The 20,775-nt window shown below is 50.5% G+C and overlaps 1 protein-coding gene across 1 annotated transcript in view; it reads right to left on the reverse strand.

Moving 5' to 3' along the window:
• TCERG1L (transcription elongation regulator 1 like) overlaps positions 1-20,775 on the reverse strand; it is a 201,501-nt gene that overhangs the window by 161,446 nt on the left and 19,280 nt on the right. The window contains exon 4 of the mRNA XM_040254814.1: positions 796-981. Coding sequence (XP_040110748.1) covers positions 796-981 — 186 coding nt within the window. The remainder of the gene's footprint in view (positions 1-795; positions 982-20,775) is intronic.

The following is a 20,775-nucleotide window of genomic DNA, read 5'->3' on the forward strand; positions in this document are numbered from 1 at the left end:
GATGCATTTGCCAGGATGGCCGGGGCACACGTCTGCTGGTGACAGTGAGCAGGCACACGCGTGCAAGCCGAGGACAGCCAGTCCGGGACCAGGCCCTCCAGCCCCCTCATCCTCATCCTCATCCCTCTCCTTCCTGAGACCCTCATCCTGCACCTCAGCTCACAACACCAGTGTCCGCCAGCCCTGCCTCGGCCCCGAGGACTTCGAACAGCAGGCCCACTGCACGGGGGACTCAGAGCCTTGGTGGCCCCTTGGCGCTCAGCCACGGGCTTCGGTGGCCCCTGCACAGGCCCTGCCATGATGGGGGGACCCACACCTTGTGCCCAAAACAGGCCTGGGCCAGCCCAGGAGGGGACGGCTCAGTGCGAGTCCCGGGCGAGTCTGCACTGTGTACTTTTCCGTTTCATTAACTCGGATGCATAGTTCTTTTCCAGCACATTGCCTATGCTTTCCTCCAAGTTCTGCCTCAGACAATTAGATACTTCTCTGCTATGCGCATCATTCCCCATGAAGAGTAAGTAAAGGCATGCCTCCTTTCTTCAAATGGAAACTTGACACTGTGTTTCACAGAAGGAAATGCCCAGGTTGACCCACTGACCCACACGGCCTTGGTCAGTGGGACTGAGGTCCATGAGTGTGGTCTGAGGATGAGCACACCCAGGAATCCCTCCCCAGGGCTCCCAGCACCAGAACCCAGGAAACCATGGACCTGGAGGCCAGCAGGGCCCCGCCTGGGCTGCCATGCTGTGGACTCTCGCCAGCCCACGGCTCTGAGAGACCGGGCTGGGTACTTACCGGGGAAGGGTGCGGTCCGCAAGGGCATTCTGATGGGCGCCAGGGTCAGCAAGCGGCAGGGCTGCACCCTGGAGGGGGATGGGCCCCCGAGCCCCTCGGAGTCCACGGAGACCACGGCTGTGGCGGCGGCTGCGATGGCCACGGTGGGGCCGCTGCCCATGGGTTTAAGGCTGCTGTGACAACCACCTGCAGAGGGGGACAGGGAGGTCAGCACGGGATGCCTGGCGTCCACCGCAGACAATGCCGTTTCATTATGGAGCATTTGAGCACCAAGGAACAAGAGTGTGGTGACACCCTTTCTTGGAGCCCGTGACCTGGCCACTGTCCCTGAAATAAGTGTGATGAGCTCTCAACCCGTCCAGATGTCACCTGTACACAGAGCTGTGTGCATCAGGGTCACAGTCTCCAGAGGACAAGCCTGCCTTAGAGAGAAGGCACTTTGCTGCTGCTCACAGTACGAAGCTAAGTAAACAAAGCCTCTTACACGGTCACCTCCATTTCTATGCAGCCACTGGGTCAACCAGTCATCACTTGGCTGAATAGATGCCAAGCGTGTTCTGGGTCTCAGGAACAGAGCTGCACGTCTCACACTTTAAATACTAAAGGGCTCGCTTGGTGCCAGATTCCTGCGTTTCTCTTCATTTCTGTCTTTCTGTATTTTCCAAATGTGCTATGATGGCATTCACAGACTTTTTAAATTTAATTTTTTTATAGAGCAGGTTTAGAGCTACAGACAACTTGAGCAGCAAGTACAGAGGATCCCCACACAGTTCCCTCCATCACCCACTAAGATTGGTGCTACGTTCATGAACCAACACTGGCACATTACGACCCCAAGTCTATAGTTTCCATTACCGTCCACCGCTTGTGTTGTTCATTCTGCAAGTTTCGCCAAATGCAGAACTGAAAACCCTGTGTGAGCTCTGCCTGTTCACCTCTGCAAGCCAGAAATGACTGAACACAATGAGGAAGACATGTGGGAAGCTGAGACTGGCTGAAAGCAAGGCCTCTTGCACCATTAGTCAAGGTGCGACAGCAAAGGAAACATTCTTGAAGGCAGTTAAAAGTGTTGCTGTAGAAGCTGCGGCAAGTTTTTCAGAAGATCTAGCTAAGATAACTCATGAAGATGACAATACTAACTAATGTATTTTCAATGTAGACAAAACAGCCTTCTATTGGAGGAAGATGGCACCTAGGACTTTCTTAGCTGGAGAGGAGAAGCCAACGCTTCAGAGCTTCAAAGGGCAGGCTGACTCTCTTGTTAGGGGCTACCACAGCTAGCCCCTGAGTTTAAGTTGAAGCCAATACATTCGCCATTCCCAAACTCCCAGGGCCCTTAAGCAGTATGCTAAATCTACCCTCCTGTGCTCTACAAACAGGATGGCAAAAGCACATCTCTTTACAACAGGCTCACTAAACATGTGACGCCCACTGCTGAGGCCTACTTCTCAGGAAAAAAAAGAAAAAAAAACAACAACAACAAATGGATTTGTTTCAAAATATTACTGCTCATTGACAATGCACCTGGTCACCCAGGAACTTTGATGGAGACAGACAGGACATTCATGTTTTCACGTCTGCTGATGCAGCATGCATCCTACAGCCCGTGGGCACAGGAGTCACTTGACTTCTAAGTCTTATTATTCAGGAGTTACATTTCATAAAGCTGCTGCAGCATGCTCAGTCGTGTCTGATTCTTTGCGACCCCGGGGACTGTAGCCACCAGGCTCCTCTATCCATGGGGTTTCCCAGGCAAGAACACTCAAGTGGGTTGCCATTTCATCTTCCAGAGGATCTTGCTGACCCCGGGACTGAACCCGTCTTCTGCATCGAGAGGTAAATTCTTTACCACGGATCCAACTGGAAAGCCTCTCATAAGGCTATAGCTGCCACAGGTGATGATTTCTCTGGCGGATCTGGGAAAAGTCAACTGAAAGGCTTCTACAAGGGATTCACCGTTCAAAATGTCATTAGGAGCGTCTCAGATTCCTGGGAAGAGATCAAAACATCAGCCTTAACAGGAGTTCAGATGAAGTTGGTTCCAAGCTTCCTGGGTGACTTTGAGGGCAGTGGGGAAGGTAACTGCAGATGTTGTGGAAATAGCAGAACTCGAATGAGATATGGTGCCTGAGGATGTGAGTGAGCTGCGGCAAGTTCACGCCAAAATTTTAATGGATGAGCAAGGGGCTGCCTCTTAAGGATGAGCAAAGAAAGCGGTTCTTTGAGATGGACTCTACACCTGGTCAAGGTGCTGCAGAAACTGCTGAAATGACAGCGAAATGTGTTGCCTATTTTATACAAATGCAGCTGAGAAAGCAGTGCGAAGGCCGAGAGCACGGACTCCAGGCTTGAAAGAAGATCTACTGCGAGTGAAATGCTATCGAATGACACTGCAGGCAAAAAAGAAATCATTCTTGAGAAGAAATAAACTTACGTGGCAAATCTATTGCGGCACCATTTTAAGAAATTGCCGCAGCCGCCCCAAGCTTTAGCAACATCACCCTGATCAGTCAACAGCCGTCAACATCACGCAAGTTCCTCCAGCAAGAAGACTACAACCCACTGACGGCTCAGATGATGGACAGCAGTTATTAACAATAAGGGATTTTTTAATTAAGGAATGTACGGTGTTTTACACGTAATGCTATTGCACACTTAATGGGCTGTAGGCTAACACAAAGATAATGTTTATATGCATTTGGAAGCCAAAACATTGCTTTATTACCATATGTCTTTTATTGCAGTGGCCTGGAACCAAACCTGCTATATCTCACAAGTGTGTCTGTTTGTACTGAAAGTCCCCTGTGTCCTTTCATGGCTAGATAGCTCATTTCTTTTTATTACTGAGTAATATTCCACTGCATGGATGTACCACAGCTCACCCATTCACCTACTGAATGCTTGTGGGTTGTTTTCAAGTATCTAAAATTACAAATAAAATTGTTGCAAACATTTGTGTGCATGTGTTTGTTTGGACATGAGTTCTCAGCTCATTTGGGTAAATAGCAAGGAATGTGACTGCTGGGTCACACAGTAAGACTACCTTTTGCTTTATAAGAAACTGCCAGACTGTCTCACAAAGCGGCTACACCATTTCGCATCCCCACCAGCCATGAGGACGAGCTCATGTTGCCCCACACCCCCATCTGCACTTGGCGTCGGTGCTCTGGGTTTCAGACATTCCAGCAGGGGCACAGTGGCGTCTTATTGTCACTCACAGATTCAAAGTCAGGGAAGAACCCACTATTCAACACATATTGTCTTACTTAATAAAAACTCATTATAAAAAAGGTATAAAATGGAGAAAATAAGTGTCTAAAAACATCCGCACAGCCCCCCCAGCTGAACACTGGGGACCTTCTGCCATGCAGCCAGCCAGAAGTTTCCAGAGGCAAGGTCTGGACTGCCAGCACACCGCATGCACGGCCCTTCCACGAGGCATTAGAATAAACACGTCCCCAGTCATTAAATAGACCTCCCAAGTCCAGTTATTAACCAGAGCCTAGTGTTCGCAGCCGGAGAAGGCACTGGCAGCCCACTCCAGCACTCTCTCCTGGAAAATCCCATGGAGGGAGGAGCCTGGTGGGCTGCAGTCCATGGGGTTGCCAAGAGTCGGACACGACTGAACGACTTCACTTTCACGTTTCCCTTTCATGCATTGGAGAAGGAAATGGCACCCCACTCCAGTGTTCTTGCCTGGAGAATCCCAGGGACAGGGGAGCCTGGTGGGCTGCCGTCTCTGGGGTCGCACAGAGTTGGACACGACTGAAGTAACTTAGCAGCAGTGTTCCCAGCAGCGGACTCACCGCACAAACTTGCCTATTCACTTAACCAGCCACCATTACAGTGGGGGTTGCCTGGTCAATAGCTCTGCGGGTAAAGATTCCACCGGCAATGCTGCAGACACAGGAGACGCAAGTTCGATCCCTGGGTCAAGGAGATCCCCTGGAGAAGGAAATGGCAACTGACTACAGTATTCTTGCCTGAAAAAAAAAAAAAAAACACCTATGGACAGAGGAGCCTAGTGGGCTACAGTCCAAAGGGTCGCACAGAGTCAGACATGTCTGAGCGACTAAACACACAGTATAACTAAGCATGACTTGCGCAACTATGTAAACAAAGTTACTTTCTGCGTTTAGTGCCCAATCCAGGATGGACGTTCAGGGTCAAAGCAGGGTGAGCATTTTAGGGTACGCGGGGTCAGTTTAATAAGGTAATTCTGAGGAAGCCCACACACGGTGAGGCTTCACACAAAAATGTCTTTGTAAATTCAGCTTCCCTCCTTCGGGACTGCTGTCTACCGTTCCACCCCTGGTGCTTTCACTGGAATTTGACTCCCTGGCCCGGTTCAGAGTCAGGTCTGCCTCTGTGACCCAGGGCTTCAAAGAACTGCGATTCTCGAAGCCACGGTCGCTGAGCTTGGTGGTAGGCTGCTCTCGAATTTGTTGAATAACTGGGTCTTCGGTTCAAAATGAAGATGGTCTTGAAGCAAAGGATGGGAAAGTAACTAACACGGACTTAAACAGTTGCCAAGGCAAGAGCATTTTACAGATGGGTCTGTGGGAACAGTTTTATCTTCGAGTGATTTTGCTATCAAAAATGATGATTCAACCAAAAGAGAAAAAAAAGTAAACCTTATCTGCCTCTTTAAAAAAAAAAAAAAAAACTCAGAAAGATGGCTTTTAACCTGCTTTGCGTCCATTTGGGTTCATATGAAAATGCACTACTCACTAGTTAGAGCACAAAATCGACTGCATGATATCAGTGAAAATAGAAAGTTAATTATCAATGTTGCCACAGTTACTGTCATAACTGGTGGACAAGATGAGATGGAAAGAAGGATCTTGGCACCGCCAGGCTCCCACCAGCTCCAGCCCTGCTCAGGCGCGGCGTGTGTCTTGCTAGAGCCAGGTACTGGGTGTGGGAGGAGGAGCTGGTTCCCGACCTCCAAGACACGGAGCACAGGTGAGCGCAACCCGGGCGGGCAGCTGGAAGAGGCAGCACGCGCTGGGAGGGGAGCGGCTCAGGAGCCCCCGCAACCTCCGTCTGGAGTCCAGCCCAGGTGGGAGCCACTGGCAGCGTCCCTCCCCTCTCCGTCCCCCGGACCCCCCCCCCAGGCCAGGTGTTTACGGAGTGTCTCCACCTGTCAGACTGCACGCAGCCTGAGGCAGGAAAGATGAGGCCACAGGAGGCATTGATGCAAAAGATAATCACCCGCAGGGACACGCTGCCTGTGGACCCCAGCCAGGAGGCGTGCAGGGAGGACGGGCCCCGGGAAGCCAGCTGCTCCCCGGGAGAGACCTCTGAGCCGAGCCTTGGAAGACGAGCAGGCACTCAATAAATTGCGTCAACTGATAAGTCATTATCATAACTTGCGTTCCCCAAAGGACTGCAGAGAATCCCTTAGTTGAGTAAATAAACTGAGATAAGAGGTCCAGCCAAAAAAATAAGAAAAAAAAGTGCTAAGCCAGCTAAGAGATAAGCCAGAAACGCTCTCCCATAAGGATTACTTATAAAAATCAATGTTTTAAGCAAAACAGTAATTAACCGTGTGCTTCCCTTGGAGGCAGCCAGCAGCCTCCACCGGTCGGGCTCACGGGCTCATTCTGCCACTTCCATCACGGCCGCCACCCCCTAGCTCCCCCTCTGATAGCCAAATGTGCAAAGGAGCACTGCTTGCTCTACTGAGTGACCCCAGGGCAGCCACATGCAGGAGAACCTCCACGGTCCTTGTTTGCAGCCAGAGCATGGGACTCACCGAGATTCGGGAGATTCACAGGGGCCCCAGACAAAGTCCGCACTGACCCCCGGGCCAGGCGTGTCTGCCCCGGGCCGGGCAGCGCCGGGGCCCTCTGGCTTAACACTCCCCTCCCTCCCCCTGGGCAGGCTGCAGCGTCGGGATGGGGGTCTCCTTTGAGCTGCTAGAGCCCACCCTGCGGTCTGCACAGGGACCTTGGGTCATTGACGCACCGAGGGAGTCCTCGCAGGACACGGAGCCTGGGCTCTGTGCAGACCACCGGCCGGAGCCTGGGCTCTGTGCGGACCACCAGCCTCTCCCCTCACCGGCCTCCAAACCCAGAGCCCAGCCGGCAGCTAGAGTCAGCTTTTCCCAGGATTCAACAGAAAAAAGAAGGGAAGAGAAAGGCCGGTGGCCCTGGGCTGGCAGGACAGGCAGGGGCTCTGGAACCATCCAGGCTGAGCTGCCCATCAGGCGCCGTGCGCTCCGGGGTGTCCACGCGGGCTGGGTGGCCCAGTCTGTTCCGGTCTCCTGGGTTTCCTCTTCCTCTCAGACCTGCCCTGGACTTTCAGCCCCGGGATCTCCGTCAGTGGCCGCGTTCAGCGGGGGACAGGGCAGCGGCAGTGCCGGAGAAGACCCCCGCCGTGTCCCTGCTGAGGAGGGCCTGCCCGGGCACTGGAGGGGCCTCAGAATTTTGACCACCAGCGGGCTGCAGGGTATGTAAGCCGCTAGAGCTCTCACTCCCGTATCCGTCCAGAAGAGCAGGGTGAAGTCCTCGCCTGGAGCATCAGATGCTGAGACACTGGAGAGGACGACCCTCATCTCGGGCTGCAGAGAGTGCGGCAGAAGCAGCAGCACGAGGCGGTAAGAGGACGCTCGCCTGATACACAGGAGGTGCTGCGCTCTCTGCTCGGCCACGGCCCCAAAGAACAGACAGTCACCAGTCTCTTTGTTTAGCATATGATTCAGCTGCTGTGGAATCCTCCAGGCGAGGTATCTGCCAACTGGTAATTATTTCTGCAAACACAAGTGTGTGGTCAAGAGGAGACTTCACGCATCTGTCCACGTGCGGGGCTTTGCCTGTGTTCACACATGGAAGCGGGGCCTGGGGTCTTCGGTGACACCTGTGGCTTTGACACGTGAGCAGACGGAAGGACAAGGGGACAGAGTCAGAACTCAGGCTCTTCCTTCCTGCCCTGTCTGCTGAGGGCTGTCCCTGCGCCCTGACCTCTAGCTGTGGGGAATAAGGAAATCCGTCAGCATTGACCCGGCTGCTTCTAGAAAGAGCAGCGATGGGTCTTGGTGCCAACAGGACAAGCCAGTGCCCAGCTCCCTCCCGTGTGTTTGATTCTGTTTGCCTTTCTTGGTGTTTGTCGTTCAGGCGGTTTTCTGAAGGAGACGTCCAATTCCTGGTTGTGGTCAAGTTTTCCACATGCTGAGGAAGCAAACCCAGGAGCTGGGCTGGTTCATCACCAAGCTCCCAGGATGCTCTCACGCTGCCCTCAAAGTGTCTGTCTCTGGACCAGCTCTGGCTGTGTGTGAGCTGCCCAGGACGCCCACCACGTTTGTCTTCTTTGCACCCCAGCACCCAGGCAGCACCCCTGTGATGACGGAGTCTGTTTGCCAGAACCCCACAGGGGTGGCGAGTGGGTGACCCTGCAGCCCAGCCACTGGCGTCACCCTGCTCCCTCCTCCAGACTGTGGCCCAGGTGTCCTAGTCACCCGAGAGCAGAGGGGTCTCCACTCCCCTTGGTAGGACTGCTGGCCGCCCACCACTGTGGAGTGAGCACCACCCCTTCCCGAGGCAGCTCTTCCTGGCTCCCCGCAGTCCCCGGTTCCATGCAGACCCCCAAGGAACAGGGTCTCATGCACACTGCCTCCTGCTGCAGAGGGGGGCTCTGACCCTGCCCTTGACCCAAGCACCCCCTTCCATGCCCACTTTAGACACAACTGCTGATGTGTGTGTCTGCCTCCCCAGGGGTCCCAGAGACACAGTGCTCAGGTCCAGCCCAACCACGATGGGAGGGCGCACAGGTGGGAGGGTTCTCAGAAAGCTATCTGCTCCATCTTTCCTGGAAAGAAGAAAATAATGTCAGGATTTTCCCCCAAGCAACAGTCAGCGGTCAGAGGGCTCCCAGAACCCAAATGACAGTCTGCTGTGAGGAACGCCCCAGGAGAAGGGAAACTCTCCATTCAAATACCCCGTTTCCTACCATCTAGAGTCAAGAGCAACAGCGTGATGTCTTGGCGAGTTGTACAGGAGTGACCGTCCTTGGAGTCTCACCCTCTCACTGCCCTGGTGGGCTGCCAGTGCACCGGCCTCGGGGTCCTAGGCCCGGAGGCCCTGGAGAGGTAGGACCGGGAACCAGCATGTCTGGAAGGACGTACGTCTCCATATTCTAAAAGGTCATTCCATTCCTAAAAGGACACTCAGTGCAGAGTCCAGCCTCTGGACCCAGGGAACAGGGTGATGTCTGCTCGTGGAAGGCACATCAGTGTTGTTCTGGATCCTCCGTCAGAACCTTGCCCCTGCCCCCCAGTAGGAACTAAAGAAAGCGGGAGTGAAGTCGCTCAGTCGTGTCTGACTCTGTGACCCCAAGAACTGCAGCCCACCAGGCTCCTCTGTCCAAGGGATTTCCAGGCAAGAGTACTGGAGTGGGTTGCCATTCCCTTCTCCAGGGGATCTTCCCGACCCAGGAATGGAACCCAGGTCTCCCGCACTGTAAGCAAGACGCTTTACTGTCTGAGCCACGAGGGAAGTCAACGGCAACTACGGTGAACCTCTAAGTCCAGGTCTGGAGACCAAGAGAGGAAGCTTCTGTCTCAGAGAGAAAAGCAACCACCAGACGGAACCCAGATGGGAATGAAGCTGAGCTCATTCTCTGCAGACGCTACTACATTAGCAGCTCAAGGTCAGGCGCCAGTGGCCTGGACCAGAAATCACAGAAGCAAAACCAGATGAGCAGGGAAGGCCCCCCCATCCCTTGGAGCCCCCACCTTTCCCAGGGGGCCCCGGGAGCCTCACGCTCCCCCCGTCTTTACTCTTAAAGTCAAACCCCTCACCATGTGGACAAGAAGTCCACCTATGAACCAAGTCCTGCTGCTCCATTCTGTGGCCACCAAATAAAGCTAGTGCTACGCGCATGCGTGTGCTAAGACACTCCAGTCGTGCCCGACGCTTTGCAGCCCCGTCACTGTGGCCCGCCAGGCTCTTCTGACTGCGACTGAACCCATGTCTCTGGTTTCCGTATTGGCAGGCAGGTCCTTTACCACGGACACCGCCTGGGAAGCCTGGCGCTGCACAGATTTCGATTTCAGTTTTGTTATTTGGCTACATGAACCCAAAGTGTAAAAGAACATTTTTCCCCGGGGCAGAGGGTCTCGGCTGGGTTAGGGGTCCATCCGACTTAATTCTATTAACACCAGCCTGGCTCCCAAGTGCGCGTGTTCATTTTTGCTAAGCCCATCTCAGCTGTTTGCGTCTCTGCCTCCCCTCATTTCAGACACTCGGAAGATGACTTTCCCATCAAGTTCTCTCCGTCTACCATAGAACCCAGTCTTGGTGGGCACGTCTGGTGCAGACCTCCTCTGCAAAGGGAGGATTGCTGTCCGCTTGTCTCACTTAAAACTTCGGGAGCCAGCCCTTCCCAAGGAGGCTCTGCCGCCTGACTCGTCTTACTCCACCTTCGTGTCCACATCCGTGCATGTTTCCACTTCCATCCCAGTGCTGGCATGCCGCGTTGGCCCCCGATACACGTAGGCTGTGGGCACAGACCCTGAAAACGCTGCGGCGGTGTCAGAGACCCCCCACCCCAGGGTGACTGAGGACCCCTCCCACTCCTCGTCCCGACCAGGGGATGAAAGGCGTTCCCAGCGGTGACGCTGGCACTGAGCCCCAGGCAGGAGTAGTCCGGCCCCTTCCCCTCCCACACGGAGAGGAGCAGGTGTGGCTTTGACACGTGTCTCTGTCCGGGACACTGCAGACGCAGGCTCCCACGGTGCCCTGGGCCCAGCTGGTTGGTGACCCAGGACCTGCCCGCCCCAGGCCCAAGCCCACGCACCTGAGTAGAGATACCCTTGGAGCCACACCACCGCCCGGGCTGGGGGTGAGGGTGAGCAGCCCCCGCCCCCGCCACAGACGGTACAGGCGAGCACGCATGAGTTAGCTCACGCTAAAAGGGGTCGCAAAGAGTTGGACACGACTGAGCAACTGAACTGAACTGAAATGAAGAGGGGGTAGGTTCACTACCTTTGTGCTCCGGGTGGACACCCTATTTTATTGTTCTTTCTGTGATTTCATGTGATTTGGTGTGCAAGTTTGAATACCCACTATTAAAGTCAGAGATTAATTACACGGCCCCAAAGAACAAATAGCTGCTAATACCGGGTGATCTAAACATCCTGAAGTAATGAACAGTCAGTGAAGAAAAGAGGAGAAGGGGCAACAACCGTCTTCATTAGCAAACAATGGACCGAGGGGGACAGCGACACCTAAGGGGCTGACAGCCAGCCTCCCTCTCCGACTCCAGCCCCCTCGGGGAAAGGCGTGGGGTGTGCGGCTGCGCGGCTGCAGGGGGTAGCGGGGCGGCGTGGGGAGGGACTGTGAGGAGTCCACGCCCACCCCCACCCCCACCCCCAGCTGAGCTGGACCCCAGGGCAGGCTCAGCAGAGCAACGACCCCCACCAGCCTCACTTTCCATGGAAACACTCGAGACCTCGCACATTAACAACCTCCTTGAGGGTGAGACGGAGTTCTCAGGACATGTCCAGGTATGGTGGGTACACCAGGTGTGGAACAAATGCACATCAACCCTGTGGCCCCCAGGAAGCATTCGTGTCCAGATGGATCCATTCCAGAAGCGGTTGAGCGATCTCAGTGGGTCCAAGCAAATTCTCCAACCTCGGAGTTTACTCCTAGAGGGGTCACCTGAGGGGGAGCGGGCCACGCCTGCCCCTTGGAGCGTCCCAGGGTGCACGCAGCTGTCCCTGAGAAGAATGTCATTTTCTACGGAATGCAGTGGCAGAGGCAAAAACACAACCTTTTGCCTGGAAACAAAGGCATTTCCCTGTGAAAGTCACAGCACGTGGATTCCGTTCCTCCCAGGCAGCCCGAGGTTTTGGTGACCTTGAAAAGGACACGGCCTGTGTGTCTGCACAGCAACAAAAGGCGTGGGGAGGGCTTCGCTGAGACGTTTACCGACACGAGCTGCCCATCACCCAGCAGCTGCTGTCCAGCTGCTTCATTATGTTCGGCGCACAGGACTTACAGGCACCGCTCATGGGTCTCGTCACCTCCCCCGGCAGCTGTGAGGCCCAGGAATGATGCCCAGCCTCGTCTCTCTCTACAGAGATGCATTTAGACAGTGACGCCATCAATGAGCTGACGGTTTTCAGGGATTTTCCTGCCTGCTCGTGTGTCTCTTCGTTACGAAATTAAGATGACTGACTGCCTCGTAATGGAGACACCAACCCACCTTTCCCTTCAGGCCCGGCCAGCAGTGGGCGCTGTCCTGAGTCCCCAGGGGATGGTGTGAGGCCGTCACAGGGCTGGTCAGAGGGTCTCATGGACCCTCGCTGGTCGGGGCTTTCATAGGTCACGTCCACACTGATCGCACCACTGCTCAGAACCTCAGCACTCCCAGGAGATAGCCTCTGGACCAGGGCTCCATCCACACCCCCACTGAAGACGTACAGTGTTTGAGGACAGGAGCCTGATGTCCTCGTCATCTGTAGCTGCTGCTGAAATGTGCTGCACGGAACCATGGTTCAGCAAATAGGGGGCACTGGTGCCTGTCCTTGTAGAACTGATACCCTGGTGAGATGAAAACATGAGTTTGCAGAATCAAAGTGTCCATCGGGGTTGGGGGGCTGACATCTTTGCTGATGCAGGAACAGTAGGGAGCAGTTCTTTTCTCACATGCAGACCAGTCCAGGGAGTCCGGCAGCCCACGCGGTCTGGTTCAACACTGCCTCCCTGGACACCAGCCCAGCCGCCCCGGGAAACAAGGGTCCCCCAGGGCGGTGAAGATGCTGTTCTTGAGTCACAGAGGCTGTGAGGGTTCGGGGAGCTCAGGCCCGTCCACAGCAAAGGCCTTATAAGGTGTCTGTACATAGTCCCTGCTCAAATAAAAGCCTATCAGCGTCCTTACAATTTTAAGTCATCTGCACAGGTGCTGGCCCCCTATTTGCTGAACCATGGTTCCGTGCAGCACATTTCAGCAGCAGCTACAGATGACGAGGACATGTCTATGACAGTTCCTGTCTCGGAGGCTCCTGTCCTCAAACACTGTACGTCCTCACTGGGGGTCTGGATGGAGCCCTGGTCCAGAGGCTGTCTCCTGGGAGTGCTGGGGTTCTGAGCAGTGGTGCGATCAGTGTGGACGTGACCTATGAAAGCCCCATCCAGCGAGGGTCCATGAGACCCTCCGACCAGCCCTGTGACGGGGCAGAGGGAGCCAGGGGGTGAGGGGGAAGGAAGGAGGCAGGGGGCAGGAGCATAGGATGCTTGGTGCAGGGTATTCACCCATAACCGTCATTCCTGCCAGGGAGTTCCAGGGAGCATGTCGCCTCGCCCAGACTGCTTGTGGCCTACAGCAGCCCCAGGAAAGGCCAGAGAAGACCTGTAGCGTCAGGGCCAAGAGCGAAGTGAAGGGTTCCTGGGAGAAGTGACATTTGGTGTAATGGCTGTGCCCGATGCAAAGAGAAGACCATGGCCGCATGAGCCTGGAATCCATGAAAACTCCAAACAAAACATGGAAAGTCAAGATGAACCCAAGAGGAAGGCGGGTCACCCTGTGTCCCCGAGGACGATCGGGCTCCAACAGACCCGCCCGACTGCGTGAGGGAAGCTGGCCTTACATGGTCCAAAGGCATCAAACACGGATGCGTTCAGGGCTGTGGGTCTCAGGCAGCCGTGACCCTCAAAGCAAATGCTGCCGAACCCACTTCCGATCACTCCTCCACAGTTCATCGCATGGGGAAGCCACTCGCTTAGGGGGCAGCTCCTCCTTCCATCATGAGTTTCCACTGGGAATCCCCAGACGAGACAGCCTCCCTTGGTCCCTGGGCGGAGCAGAGGCAGCTTGCAGCCTTAAACACTAAGCTGTGTGTGACACCATGCCTGCAGGAAGGTGCCCACACACACACACACATCCTCTCCGTGTGGACACAGCCACACGTCCACCTGCATAGCCTTTTGCAGAGGCACCTGTGGCCAGCCCAGGACAGCAGTGCTGGGACCTGTCACCAGAGGCGCTGCAGCCAAAGGCACTGGGGTCAGGGCTCCCGTCCAAAAGAGACAGTTCGTCATCCACAGAATCCACGCGGACGCTGCGGCCCCTGCCCTGCCCCTCCTGTCTCGACATCTGTGTCCTGACCTTCGGCGTCCAACACAACGTTGCAGTTACAAGGTGGCATGGTCCTCCGAGGACGCCTTCTCTCTCATCCATCAACGTCCATGTGCCTCTTTCTCAGGATCTCAGGGGCATCACTGCCCACAGTCATCTGCCGTCCTCCTTCTGTGATAAATGGTAGAACCCCACCTCTGCTTCCCAAGGTGCATCCAGTCTTCCTTTTCCTGAATCAAGGGACCTTTCTGAGTGTCCATCACAGGCGAGGTCTTGCAGCAATGTCTCTGATGCATTCCCCCAAGTTGCCCAAACGGCACAGGAAATCTACGAGCAGGTTTGTCTATCGTGGGGAATGAATGCAAATAGGCCAATTAGATCAGGAGAGAGTCAAGGTTCATTTCCAATTAAAAAAAAAAATCCCCTCTACTGAGAATAATGCGGCCTGAAATGAATACTTATTTTCCTTAAAAGAGTGAATAATATGTTGTTTCTATAAAAGGCGTTTCTGTTGATGCCAGAGGAACAAGGAAGCTACAAGTAAAACTCAAGACCAGCAGGTTATTACCACAAGGAAAAATTCAAGACTTGATTCTCAGGGAAGCACTCACATTTCTCTTCTTCCCGAGGGCAGGGCTGCCTGGGCTGAAGAGGCTAGAGCTCCAGGGCCTTTGTTCAACAAACTCTCCCGAGGCTCCAGCCCTAATTCCTACTGGTGACTTTGTATTCTTTTCCTTAAAGCATACACTGCTGCTGCTGCTGCTAAGTCGTTTCAGTCGTGTCCGACTCTGTGCGACCCCAGAGACGGCAACCTATCAGGCTCCACCGTCCCAGGGAGTCTCCAGGCAAGAATACTGGAGTGGGTTGCCATTTCCTTCTCCAACGCATGAAAGTGAAAAGTGAGAGTGAAGCCTCTCAGTTGTGTCTGACTCTTTGCGACCCCATGGACTGCAGCCTAGCAGGCTCCTCCATCCATGGGATTTTGCAGGCAAGAGTACTGGAGTAGGTTGCCATTGCCTTCTCCAAAGCACACACTAAGTTTTTACAAAACACCTGGTCTGCCCCTTCTTGCCACCTTCAATACCAAAAGGTAAATGTTGCTCCCCTCCCAAAAAAAGAAAGAAAAACCATCCTTTTACAAATCCACTTACAAAGATTTTACCCAAATCTACATCACCTAAACTGCACCTAATAACGAGAAATTCAGACCTTAAGCTTTCAAGTTTCTCAGAATTCTAACTGAAAGCACATTTACATGCATTCAACAAATATAATTGTAAAAACTGTGGCCACAAAATACAGGGAGTTTAGAGACACACACAATATTTTGAGATTCCTGACGCAGTGTTTGTGAAGACATTGTTGTTGTTCAGGCGCTAAGTCGTGTCCGACTTTTGCATCCCACGGATGACAGCAAGCCAAGTTTCCCTGTCCTTCACTATCTCTCGGAGTTTGCTCAAACTCGTGTCCATCGAGTTGGTGATGCCAACCAACCACCTCAGCCTCCGTCACCTCTTCTCCTCCTGCTCTCAATCGTTTCCAGCATCAGGGAATCCTCTCCAAGGAGTTGGCTCTTTGCTTAGGTGGCCAAAGTACTGGAGCTTCAGCTTCAGCATCAGTCCTTCCAGTGAATATTCAGGGTTGATTTCCTTTAGGATTGACTGGTTTAATCTCCTTGCTGTCTAAGGGACTCTCAAGAGTTTTCTCCAGCACTGCTATTTGAAAGCATCAATTCTTCCATGCTCAGCATTCTTAATGGTCCAATGCTCACATCCATACATGACTACTGGAAAAACCTTAGCTTTGACTAGAGAGACCTTTGTTGGCAAAGTGATGTCTCTGCTTTTTAATATGCTGTCTTTGTTTATCATAGCTTTCCTCCTTGTCGTAGCTTTCCTCCCAAGGAGCAAGTATCTTTTAATTTCATGGCTGCAGTCACTGTCCATAGTGATCTTGGAGCCCTCCAAAATAAAATCAATTACTGTTTCTACTTTTTCCCCATCTATTTGACATGAAGTGATGGGACAAGATGCCCATGACCCTAGTTTTTTGAATGTTGAGCTTTAAGCCAACTTTTTCACTCTCCTCTTTCACCCTCATTGAGAGGCTCTTTAGTTCCTCTTTACTCCTGCAATTAGAGTGGTATCATGTGTATATATTAGGTTGTGGATATTTTTCCCGGCAATCTTGATTCCAACTTGTGATCATCCAGCCCAGCATTTCACATGATGTACTCTGCATATAAGTTACACAAGCAGGATGACAATATATAGCCTTGACGTACTCGTTTCCCAATTTTGAACCAGTCCATTGTTCCATGTCCGATTCCAACTGTTGCTTCTTGACCTTCGTACAGGTTTCCCAGGAGACAGGTCAGGTCCAGCTCTTCTCTTGGCTTTCAGACCACAAGAGTATGTGATCTGAGAAAGCTATTCTAATGGGCGTTTCTTATTCCACAGCCCGAGAGATAAGTGGTTCTGGCCACTGGGCTGACCAGTCTTCTCCGGTATCTCTAAATTCTGATAACAAAACATCCTCACTAGCAAACTGGGAATGGAACATGCTTTTACTCTGTGATGGACAGCTAACAGAATCTACAATCCCTGTCAACGTTAAAGGGGAAGGATTTAGGAGCATCCGCTGTGAACAAGAACCAAGAGTGCCTGCTGCCACTCCTCCATTAGGAGCTGCACAGAAATTTCGAGACAGTGAAGGTAAGAACAGAATTTTAAAAGTAAAATCAACGCATTCGAGGATGGAAAGGGAGAAACAGATCCTTTTCCCGATCAACACGTTTGTTGTTTTACAAGGCAGTCTTGCATCCTTTAAAGCAAGTGAAAACCTTCGATGACTCAGATTAAGACTTCTATAAGAAGTCTCAGAAATTATTATGAAGAAATGATGCTCAATTGCCTACGGAGTATTCATGGACAGCGAAAACTTGAAACTCTGACTCATCAGTCAGATTTTTTAAATTCATTAAAGGTGACAGTTGCTAGTTTATACTATGATGGAGAAATCTGTCTTAAACTATTGTCACAGGAGAGCACAAAACTCTGCTACAATCGTGTGTCCAGTGTGGCAAAGCTTCGCTACATGAGCAACGTCTGCAAGCATATATGTACTGCGGTTGTGGGTGACTTTTTGCTTCCATCTATATTTTGATAGTTTCCAATTTTTCTACACCTAACAAATATGAAGTATTCTTAAGCTGGGGGAAATGAAATGTATTAAAATAGGCCACTTTTGCATATAAACACCATATGTTTACACCTTTTAAATATTTTAGTTATAGGAAAAATGGATGCTTTAACTATTTTTATAAGGTCACAGATTCATGAGCATTAATTAAATTTCTTTGAAATAATACCTTGACACCTTATTGAGTGGTCATGCTAAAATATACTCACAAAGAGATCTTTAAGATTGTCACAATAAACAATAAATAAGTAAATAAACCTTCCCACTCTGCCCTGTCCCACTCAAGGACTCCAGTTACACAGCAACTGAGCACTTGAGATGGGCTGACTGTAAAAGACACACTGGATTTCAAAGACAATATGAAACAAATTAATGTGACTATCTCATTAATACTTTTATACTGATTATCAATTACATGTTGAAATGACAGTGCTATAAATATACTAGGATAGATGAAATATTACTAAAACTAATTTTTTGTTAATTACTAAAATTAATGGAGATCAGTGGAGAAATAACTCCAGAAAGAATGAAGAGATGGAGCCAAAGCGAAAACAACACCCAGGTGTGCATATGACTGGTGATAAGTAAAGTCCGATGCTGTAAAGAGCAATATTGTACAGGAACCTGGAATGTTAGGTCCATGAATGAAGGCAAATTGGAAGTGGTCAAACAGGAGACGGCAAGAGTGAACATCGATATTCTAGGAATCAGTGAACTAAAATGGACTGGAATGGGTGAATTTAACTCAGATGACTATTATATCTACTACTGTGGGCAGGAATCCCTTAGAAGAAATGGAGTAGCCATCATGGTCAACAAAAGAGTCCGAAATGCAGTATTTGGAGGCAATCTCAAAAATGACAGAATGATCTCTGTTCGTTTTCAAGGCAAACCATTCAATATCACAGTAATCAAAGTCTATGCCCCAACCAGTAACGCTGAAGAAGCTGAAGTTGAACAGTTCTATGAAGACCTACAAGACCTTCTTGAACTAACACCAAAAAAAGATGTCCTCTTCACTATAAGGAACTGGAATGCAAAAGTAGGAAGTCAAGAAACACCTGGAGTAACAGGCAAATTTAGCCTTTTAGTACAGACTGAAGCAGGGCAAAGGCTAGTAGAGTTTTGCCAAGGGAATGCACTGCTCATAGCAAAGACCCTCTTCCAATAACGCAAAAGAAGACTCTACACATGGACATCACCAGATGGCCAACATCAAAATCAGATTGATTATATTCTTTGCAGCCAAAGATGGAGAAGCTGTATACAGTCAGCAAAAACAAGACCAGGAGCTGACTGTGGCTCAGATCATGAACTCTTTATTACCAAATTCAGACTTAAATTGAAGAAAGTAGGGAAAACCACTAGACCATTCAGATATGACCTAAATCAAATCCCTTATGATTATGCAGTAGAAGCGACCAGTAGATTCAAGGGATTAGATCTAACAGACAGAGTACCTGATGAACTATGGAAGGAGGTTTGTGACATTGTACAGGAAGGCGGGATCAAGACCATCCCCAAGAAAAAGAAATGCAAAAAGGCAAAATAGTTGTTTGAGGAGGCCTTACAAATAGCTGTGAAAAGAAAAGAAGCGAAACTCAAAGGAGAAAAGGAAAGACATACCCATTTGAAAGGAGAGTTTCAAAGAACAGCAAGATGAGATAAGAAAGCCTTCCTCAGTGATCAATGCAAATAAATAGAGGAAAACAATAGGATGGGAAAGACAAGCGATCTCTTCAAGAAAATTAGAGATACCAAGGGAACATTTCATGCAAAGATGGGCTCAATAAAGGACAGAAATGGTCTGGACCTAACAGAAGCAGAAGATATTAAGAAGAAGTGGCAAGAATACATGGAAGAACTATACAAAAAAGATCTTCACGACCCAGATAATCATGATGATATGATCACTAATCTAGAGCCAGACATCCTGGAAAGTGAAGTCAAGTGGGCCTTAGAAAGCATCACTACAAACAAAGCTAGTGGAGGTGATGGAATTTCAGTTGAGCTGTTTCAAATCCTGAAAGATGATGCTGTGAAAGTGCTGCATTCAATATGCCAGCAAATTTGGAAAACTCAGCAGTGGCCACAGGACTGGAAAAGGTCAGTTTTCATTCCAATCCCAAAGAAAGGCAATGCAAAAGAATGCTCAAACTACCGCACAATTGCACTCATCTCACATGCTAGTAAAGTAATGCTCAAAATTCTCCAAGCCAGGCTTCAGCAATATGTGAACCGTGAACTCCCTGATGTTCAAGCTGGTTTTAGAAAAGACAGAGGAACCAGAGATCAAATTGCCAACATCTGTTGGGTCATCAAAAAAGCAAGAGAGTTCTAGAAAAAATCTACTTCTGCTTTATTGACTATGCCAAAGCCTTTGACTGTGTGGATCACAACAAAATGTGGAAAATTCCTAAAGAGATGGGAATACCAGGCCACCTGACCTGCCTCTTGAGAAATCTGTATGCAGATCAAGAAGCAACAGTTAGAACTGAACATGGGACAACAGACTGGTTCCAAATAGGAAAAGGAGTACGTCAAGGTTGCATATTGTCCCCATGGTTATTTAACTTAAATGCAGAGTACATCTTGCGAGTTGCAGGGCTTGATGACTCACAAGCCGGAACCAAGATTGCTGGGAGAAGTATCAAAAACTTCAGGTGTGCAGATGACACCACCGTTATGGCAGAAAGAAAAGAGGAACTAAAGAGCCTCTTGATGAAGGTGAAAGAAGAGAGTGAAAACATTGGCTTAAAACCCAACATTCATAAAACTAAAGTCATAGCATCTGGCCCCACCATTTCACGGCAAATACATGGGGAAAAGTGAAAACAGCAACAGATTTCATTTTGGGGGGCTCCAAAACAACTGAGGGTGGTGACGGCAGCCACAATATTAAAGGACACTTGCTCCTTGGAAGAGAAGCTAAGACAAACCTAGACACCATATTAAAAAGCAGACATTACTTTGTCAACAAAGGTCCATCTAGTCAAAGCTATGGTTTTCCAATAGTCATGTATGGATGTGAGAGTTGGACTATTAAGAAAGCTGAGTGTCAAAGAATTGATGCTTTTGAACTGTGGTGTTAGAGGAGACTCTTGAGAGTCTCGGGCTGCAAGGAGATCCAACCAGTCCATTCTAAAGGAAATCAGTCCTGAATATTCACTGGAAGGACTCATGCTGAAGCTGAAACTCCAACACTCTGGCCACCTATGCAAAGAACTGACTCATTTGAAAAGACCCTGATGCTGGGAAAGATTGAAGGCAGGAGGAAAAGGGGACAACAGAGGATGAGATGGTTGGATGGCATCACTGACTCTATGGACATGAGTTTGAGCAAGCTGTGGGAGTTGGAGATGGACAGAGAGGCCTGGCGTGCTACAGTCCATTGGGTCACAAAGAGTTGGATACAACTGAGCAACCAAACTGAACTGACTGAATTTTACATCTTGTTATACTTTTTAAAGAAAAATGAGAGCTAAAGAATTGCTGCTTTTAAACTGGGGTGTTGGAGAAGGCTCGAGAGTCCCTTGGACTGCAAGGAGATCCAACCAGTCAATCCTAAAGGAAAACAGTCCTGAATATTCTTTGGAAGGACTGATGCTAAAACGCCAATACTTTGGCCACCTGATGCAAAGAACTGACTCATTGGAAATGACCCTGATGCTGGGAAAGATTGAAGGCAGGAAG

Source organism: Oryx dammah, unplaced genomic scaffold (genome assembly GCF_014754425.2).
Source record: "Oryx dammah isolate SB20612 unplaced genomic scaffold, SCBI_Odam_1.1 HiC_scaffold_14, whole genome shotgun sequence".
NCBI lineage: Eukaryota > Metazoa > Chordata > Mammalia > Artiodactyla > Bovidae > Oryx > Oryx dammah.